General features: G+C 35.5%; 1 protein-coding gene across 1 annotated transcript; it reads left to right on the top strand.

Annotated features, from left to right (window-relative positions):
* Window positions 1-421: 421 nt before the first annotated feature.
* LOC149195492 (cytochrome P450 704C1-like) lies at window positions 422-4737 on the top strand. Its single transcript, XM_089408420.1, has 6 exons — window positions 422-956; window positions 1052-1267; window positions 2769-3056; window positions 3208-3552; window positions 3913-4113; window positions 4201-4737. Exons 1-6 carry the CDS (start codon window positions 678-680, stop codon window positions 4387-4389), a joined length of 1518 nt encoding a protein of 505 aa, XP_089264546.1. The 5' UTR covers window positions 422-677; the 3' UTR covers window positions 4390-4737.
* Window positions 4738-8448: the final 3711 nt, after the last annotated feature.

Consider the following 8448-nt stretch of genomic DNA (forward strand, 5'->3'; position numbering starts at 1 on the left):
TAGGCATGGGGTATGCTCTAAAACTATTTATATTTGGCTAAGGGCTCTTTTTTCTCATATGTAAGGGAACATGTTAATGGTCCAAAACCCAAAGGCTTCTTGGAGGGGTGAAAGTTTACCACCTTACAAAGTCATTGGAAGTGGTGTGATTTTCCTTCAATAATGGTGATGAATCAACTTGTACTCTCGGACAATGAGAGATAATTATCGTCACTCCTAATTTGACAACTAAATTATAATAAATTTTCCCACTAATAAATATATATAATATAAAATATGTTAAGTGACTTGTTTTATCGAAATAACTTCAACCCTCCCCACTCCCACAAAATGATAAAATTTAAACCAAGACATAGACATATATAGGCCACCATCTTTTTACATCAAACGCACTTTCTCTAAGTCAATTTCGAGCTTCCTTGACCACTCATCAGAATCACATAATCTGTAACATGTGATTTGGCAGTGACCTATAATTTTGGGCTGAGAACAGGCACCTGGTTCAGCGCGTGGAAGTTCTTCACCACGACCCGTAACTCTTCGAAGTCAGTGTTGCATGCAGAAGGTTATTTAAATGGAACCAAGGTCCTTAGTTTTTCCTAAAATAACATAATCCAGACAATTTCTTACACCCATTTCATTTCATCACAGTCATATCTGTCTTGCCAGAAGAAACAATGGATGTGAGCCTAGAATATGCCGCAGCATCAATAGCGCTGGCTTTGTTGGTGATACTTTATTTCAAAGTGAAATGGAGTGGTGAATTGTGCCCCCCTGTGGCTGCAACCATGGTTGCTCACATCATCAATTTCAAACGCGTACATGACTTTCTCTGTGATCATCACATGCGCTACAAAACTTACAGGATAGCTTATCCCACCCGCAGCTATGTTTTTACCACTGATCCTGCAAATGTGGAGCACATCCTTAGATTTAATTTTGCAAACTACGTCAAGGTCAGCTTCTGTTACATGAAGAAATTGGTTATGTTATATCGAGTCAGATTTTTATGTAAACTGTTCTGATTTATGTAGTTTTGAAAAAATCATAGGGAAAGTTCAACCATGATATTATAGAAGACCTTCTTGGGGATGGCATTTTCAATGTTGATGGCGAGCAGTGGCGACAACAGCGAAAATTAGCTAGTTTTGAGTTCTCCACTAAAGTGTTGAAGGACTTCAGCAGTGTTGTTTTCCGAGAGAATGCAGTGAAACTTTCCAGAATTCTTTTGGAAGCTTGTGGAACAAAGCAAACAGTAGAGATGCAGGCATGATAAATTCTTAACCTATTATCTGTTTGAAATATTATAATTAGAATTGCATTTGTTTGTACGGAGTGAGTTAATAAGTAAACCAACTTAATTTTATTTGTTAATAAATAGGCAAACTCAATTTTTTTCAAGTGGTTTCATCTTTATTCTATATCAAATTATCATGTATCTCGATTTTGTTAATATTTGTTGATATTTTCTCATTTTTTCGGGACTCTTACCGATTTTATCCCATGCCGATATTTGCAACATAATTTCAAAATGAGAAGCTAATACCTTATCCGTACCCTATGGTTTTATCCGTACTCTATGGTTTTATGGAGGGATAGTTGTATTCACTGCAAGTCATTTTTTTGTGGTTTCATTTTGTTTTATATCAAATTCTCATGTATAAAGTAGAAGATTCAAAGTGAGGAAGCTAGTACCTTCTTTCCTTTTTCAAAAGAAAAAAACATGTTTTTGTTTAAAAATAGAAATAAATAAGTGCAATATTTTTTCTTGAAACTCACTTGATTTCTTATCTCAAGAGAAAAAACATGCTGAAATAAAAAAAATTTCAATCTCTTTTGGAATAATAAAAAATTTCAATCTCTTTCGGAATTGATTAGTAGTGCTCTTTTGGAATTAATTAGTAATGTTCTCACCCGTATAGAAACTCATTTGATTTTTTAAACTCACTTGATGTTTTAAGAAACAGTTTATTTTAACATCCAAAATATACTTCAGTAATACATTGAAAAACATTGTAAATTCTCGTCCATAGTACTAAATTCTTCCAACTAGTTCAAGCTTGTAGGGCCCTAATACATAGGCCAAAGCACTTTAACTCTCATATATATATATATATATATATAACGCCACAACAACAACTTCTGCTAGCTTCTTTTTACCTTAAGCCTCGAGGAATTATTTTCATTTATAACTCTCTGTGACCTCGGTCACAAACTCTGTATACAACTAGTTAGAGCTAGTCAAATTTGAGGACTCCAAAGCCAAATATGGCAGAGATAAAGTGGTTATAGGACCTTTGGCGCATGAGTAATTTTGGCGAGTTAGCCAAAAAAGGTGGAATAAGTTGGCAGAGCGGCTAAAGGAGGATCGGACTTCAGTCAAACAAAACAGTCATACAATTGAGTTACTTTCCATTTACATTTTCAGAAACGATCCCTGAGGCCTTCTTGAAATATATAGAGAGAAATTGCAGTTTGAAGACTTACTAACAAGTCACCAATGACTTTTGTGTTAATGGTTGCTTCTTGAAATTCCAATGAACGAAGGCCAAGTGCCCTGTGAGAAAACGATTACTGACATCACCCCTAAGGCCTTCTTGGGATTGCAGTTGTTATCCATACAAGTTATTGCTAGAGGGCATATCCCTAGGATGCGATTTCTTTTCACAATCACTTTTCTCTGTATTTCTCTATATATCCTTGTGTGAATATCTATGACAAAAGAGTATGGTGCAGAATCATAATTGGACAGGGATAAATGTCAATAGGGTCTTTTACTGAAATCAACAATGGATGCAATCTGCAAACTGGGCTTTGGAGTGGAGATCAACAGCTTATCAAATGCCAACTCTGGAGCAGAGGCATCTTTTGCAGAGGCTTTTGATACTGCAAATGCTATGCTTTTGTGGCGTTATGTTGATCTTTCGTGGAAATTAAAAAGATACTTCAATATTGGGTCAGAAGTCGCCGTGAAGGAAAGCATCAAAACAGTGGATGATTTTGTCTACAAGGTCATTCAGAAGAGAAGACAGGAGATTTCTGTCCAAAATAACGATGTAAGGGAATGCTCACACCAGTCTTAGTCTTGATTTGGAACTTATGTCACAAGCAGACTATCTAATTGTTCTTTTCACATTTTCTCTGACAAGTTTATTGCTGGTACTCATGACCTTCTTTCTCTGCCACTGGCTTCAAATATTTTTACAGGTAAAACCAGATATATTGTCTCGCTTTATTGCATTGAGTGAGAAACACCCAGAGAGTTACTCGGACAAGTATCTCCGAGATATTATTCTGAATTTCATGATAGCTGGCAGGGACACAACTGCAGTTACCCTATGTTGGTTTTTTCACTTGCTTTGCAAAAATCCAGATGTTGAAGGAAAGATTCTTCATGAAATTCTTGACCTGGTCAAGGAGAATGAATGTATGTCAATTGAAGAATCTATAAGTATGTTTTCTCAAAGTCTGACGCACACAGTATTGGATAACATGCACTATCTTCAAGCAGCTTTATCAGAAGCCTTGCGCTTACACCCAGCTGTTCCTGCGGTAAGACTCATATATTTCTTCAGTGATTTAGGTATCCTCAAAATTCTTTTGACTGATCATTGTCCATCAATAATTGTGCTTTGTTAGTCTCGTTTCTCCTCTTGTTAGAATGCACTGGAATTCTGTCAGTTAGGATAGAGGATATATGACACACTATTATATCCATATTTTCATTGCATTTGTGGGTTTGCCCAAAACCATTGCAAAAATATGGATAAGGTCATTTGAATTTTGGATTCCAGAAGTGCAGAAATCATTGTACCTTTTGAATAAAATGCCTCCTATATTGATCATCCTCTCCATTTAGTATTGATTTTGAAGTGTATGGCTCATCACAAATTGACAAAACAACATTTGCAGGATGCAAAGTATGTAGTTTCTGATGACATCCTTCCTGATGGATTCAAAATCAAGAAAGGTGATCTCATCACCTATGTCCCTTACTCAATGGGAAGAATGACATACATCTGGGGCAGTGATGCAGAGGAGTTTAGGCCTGAGAGATGGCTTGAGAATGGAGTTTTTAAGTCCCAGTCACCATTCAAATTCACTGCATTTCAGGTAAGTGCCCTAACTCTGATACTTAATCTTTTGAAAAATACCTATGATAATGCCTTCAAATCGATAAGGTGTGTGCTTGACTTACAGGCTGGGCCTCGCATTTGTCTTGGGAAGGACTTTGCATACATGCAAATGAAGATTTTTGCTGCTGTGCTTGTACGTTTCTTCAAATTTGAAGCTGTTGAAGGTAAGGAAGTGAAATATCGTCCCTCACTGACACTCCATATGACTGAAGATGGATTAAATCTTCGTGTCAAGCCTAGATTAGATTGCTGAGAACAGTTTTACTTCACAATAAGGTACAGCTTACACACAAAGCTTTTATATGTTGTACACAAGTGTTTTAAGGTATTCTCATTTTGTCTAGTTGAAGGCATCTGTTATGCTCAGTCATAACACAATTTCAAAACCCCCTGGGTGATGAAAACATTGTTTGAATAGAACATGTTGAATGGGCCAGACAAGTAGAACACACACTAGGCACAGAACAGTGCTTTACAAATATAAACTATATAATCATCTCATGTAATCTCAGGTGCTGATCTGTGGCACCAAATTTCTTGTTGGTCTAATAAGAACTTTATATTATTCTTTTGAAGAAATGTTCAATAAAATAATAAGAATTACAGGAAACCCTGATTTATGGATCTTGATGTTTGTGACTCTAGCTGTGTGCGCTGAAAGGCTGGATTTATGATTTTTTGATGCCAGATGATCATATTGTATGCCCAAATGGCAATTTTGTTGGAAGTGCATTATTAAATAATAAGAATTACAGAAACCTTCATTTATGGATCTTGATGTTTGTGACTCTAGCTGTGTGCGCTGAAAGGCTGGATTTATGATTTTTTTTAACCTGTTTTGCACTGCCTAGTAACAGTTGCCAAATGGTTTTTTTTTTTAATATAAAATGCCCATAATGTGTTGTTTATATAGACAGTCAAAGGAAACATTAACAAGTGGGAGTGACTTTTGTCTATCAGACTATACTAATTACTATGTGTATTATATATAACATTTGTAAGTCATTCTTTCAAAAATTTGAACTAGTTAACATAAACTCGATGGCTTTGGGCATCAAGGTTAGAATCCTATACCACATATGCCATAGGCTTACAAGTTGTATTTACTGAGATTTTTTGGAAGTGTTTTTAGTAGGTTTTTCTCTTCTTTAAAATCAGCCGGAATTTATTGAAATCACAAGTTTGTATACAAGTTGTTTTTAGTGAGATTTTTTGGAAGTTTTTCCCATGGTTTTTCTGGTCTAATTTCTTTAAAATCTGACAGGAATTTATTGAAATCGCAAGTTTGACGGGTAACCCTGCGCAATCGAAGTGCCCTAGGGGTTTTTCAGGGGCTGAATCCAGATATACTGTCAAAAATCCAGTTTAAATAACACAAATCAAGATTTCACCTCAAATTTTTCCGCCGATTCCAGCGCCGAAAAGTCCAAAAATGCGCACTAAAAACAACTCCCCTTGTATATATAAACCACTTAGAGAAGGGAACTACATGATAAAAGAAGAGCAATATATGCAATGCAGCATAGTCTTTGCCTCTACAATTAATTTATTAAGCTTTCCACGTAGTGTAAGTTCTCCGCACAAGCATTTGTTCTCAGCATAACACATGCTTCCTCCACACTCAATAATGCCTTTTGGAGTCGTCTAGGGAGGCTGAGGAATTGCCTGGACGGTTAATAGTGGTCAAAATTTGGGAAAAAAATTTTCAAAAAATCTTGTAGATACAGTGTTTGAATCATGTTTTTGATAGTAGAAATGGTTTCAGCACTATCAAAAACGTCTAGAACACCTAAAATTATGAATTTTGACAGCTTTTACTTGGATTTACAAAAATCCATGCCGGATTTTTTCAAAATATAACCTAAATTTCCATAACTTTTAGAGCAAAAAAACATAATTTTTAGACGACGGCATGCCTTTTATTCAATCATTGAACTTCAAAATTGTTATTAATTAATTAGGTCCGAACCAAAAACTCTACGGTGTTTTGTTTTTATTTTTAATGACTTTACTAACTTATTTTCACTTTTACTTGTTATTCATCTGCATTTTCAGCCTTCATCACTACCTCAGAACCCTCAGTGGGTATGGCTCAGTATCCACCACAGGTTAAGAAATATTTCGTCCGCAGTTTTCTTGATGATTTGGATTAATAAACAGTCTTTTAACAATGGGATTAGTACCCGTGTAAATTCCATTTAGTTTATTGAATACAATAGATAACCAGTGCTTATAAGCTACATGATTACAATAGTTATTTTGTTGTTTTAATGCGAGATGTTTGACATTGAATTGCCTATGCGTACCACCATTAATGAATTAAAAAACCAGCAAAAGGTGGGGTGGGTTAATTCAATTTACCTTAGAGCATTTAAAACTGGGCATTTAATTTTTTGTGCATGTGTTAAAATCCCTCGATGCAATGTTCTTCACTGGATTGGATGGCCACAAATCGGATGGTTGGAGATGAACCATGGTTTATTCAGAATTTATGGAGGGAGTGTCAAGAAATCGTGTGTTGTGGGCTACCGCTCCAGCACAAGTCTCCCAACGAGTCTACCAATAATTTAACAACTAGCAACAATGAATTACCAGGTAAAATGTGGAGGCCAGCATGGCAGCGTCACAGGCATAATGCGGGAACCCAGTACGGGAAATCTGCTTCCTAATGCATCCCCTTATCATGTTTCAGTTCAATCCGATGCTCTATATAAATCTTTGCCAATCTGCTTCCTAATGCATCCCTTATCATGTTTTAGTTCAATATGATGTTCTATATAGACCGTTGTGTGGGGCTATGTGTCAGAGGGTAGAGGTGGCTTTGAACTGTACACAACAAATTTCCGGCAATGTGTGAAGGTGATTTTGAACTCCGCACAACAAATTTCCACACTGTAGAGCAATGTGCAAAGTGCAGAGGTAGCTTTGAACTCTACACAACAAACTTCCGGCAATGTGTGAAGGTGATTTTGAACTCCGCACAACAAATTTCCACACTATTGAGCAATGTGCAAAGTGCAGAGGTAGCTTTGAACTCTACACAACAAACTTCCAGACAATTTGCGATAGTCATCAGCATGGTCATTTGTGTGGGTTAGTAATTGACAATTAGTTAATGTAAATTTTGGTAAATTGTATTAGTTATTGATAAGTTAGTTTTATATCGAATCAGTAGTTATGTAACTCAGAGAGTCATATATAAAATTGATGAATACCGAACTATTGTAAGGAGAATCATTTATGATTGAATAGAGATTCCAATCCCTTGCCCTGTGGATGTTTCCTTGACACCTTATCAAAATTTTTACCACATAAATTTTGAGTTTACTTGTATGATTATGTTCATTGACATTCTCTTTTTTGATCAATTTAACCTTCTTTCTTGATAGTAACCTATTTTATAACTACAGTGCGGAAGTTCATTCTAGAGAGAAACTCCACACAATAAACATAATCTTGTACTTGTGGCAGTGCTACAAAGCTTTTAGTATTTGAATAATACTAAATTGAAGTTTGATATCCAAACAATATTCAATGATGTCAAGTTGGTCAACGTTGGGATTTTGGAGGTATTTTAAAGAAACGTAAGGTATTTGTTTATGTTGAACATAAATAATTTTTAATTCCAAAAAAATTGACAATATACTCTGTAACAATAATATTTTATTTCTCATTTTCTTTTGAATTTATTTTGAATTTTAAATAATTTCCAATAAACTAAATAACATAACAATCTTACAAATTCAATTTAAAAAAAACCACACTCACCGCTCATAATCCACCTGTATTCTTCAAAACTATTATTCTTTTCTAAACTTAAATCTAAAATACTTTTCTACCCTTGAAAAAAATTTAAAAAAAAAATTTAAAAATTATTTAACTCTCTGATTCCGCTATAATTTTCCATTTTTTCCCTCTTGAGTATATGCTATCCCACCACTATCTGTACTGCCATTTACAGTCACGTGCTTAATGTTGGTTGGCTTTCAATGCGATGACATTTGTCAGGGTCAGGTCACGAATTAAAGATGACCATCGAATTAGCCTGCGGCTGTCAAATTGGCCTTGCAGGAAGCAACGTACTCTCAGCTTCTCTCTCAAATGCTGGCATATGCTTTTCACTGCTTAAAGTGAAAGGCTCTCACAATTATGCTTAAAGTGAAAAGCTCTCCAAATTTTGAATAGTTAGACATTCTCCATGGTACTAGTTACTTGGTTTCGTTCTTCGATTTGATCACTCTGCTCGACATTATGTATAACAACCCTAGAATTTGAAGTGGAATGGCACTTACCACTTGAGTTGTGCGGGAGT

The sequence above is a fragment of the Pinus tabuliformis genome, chromosome 2_2 (genome assembly GCF_031772625.1).
Source record: "Pinus tabuliformis cultivar Carrire ecotype Pingquan chromosome 2_2, CPIR1, whole genome shotgun sequence".
Taxonomy (NCBI): Eukaryota; Viridiplantae; Streptophyta; class Pinopsida; order Pinales; family Pinaceae; genus Pinus; species Pinus tabuliformis.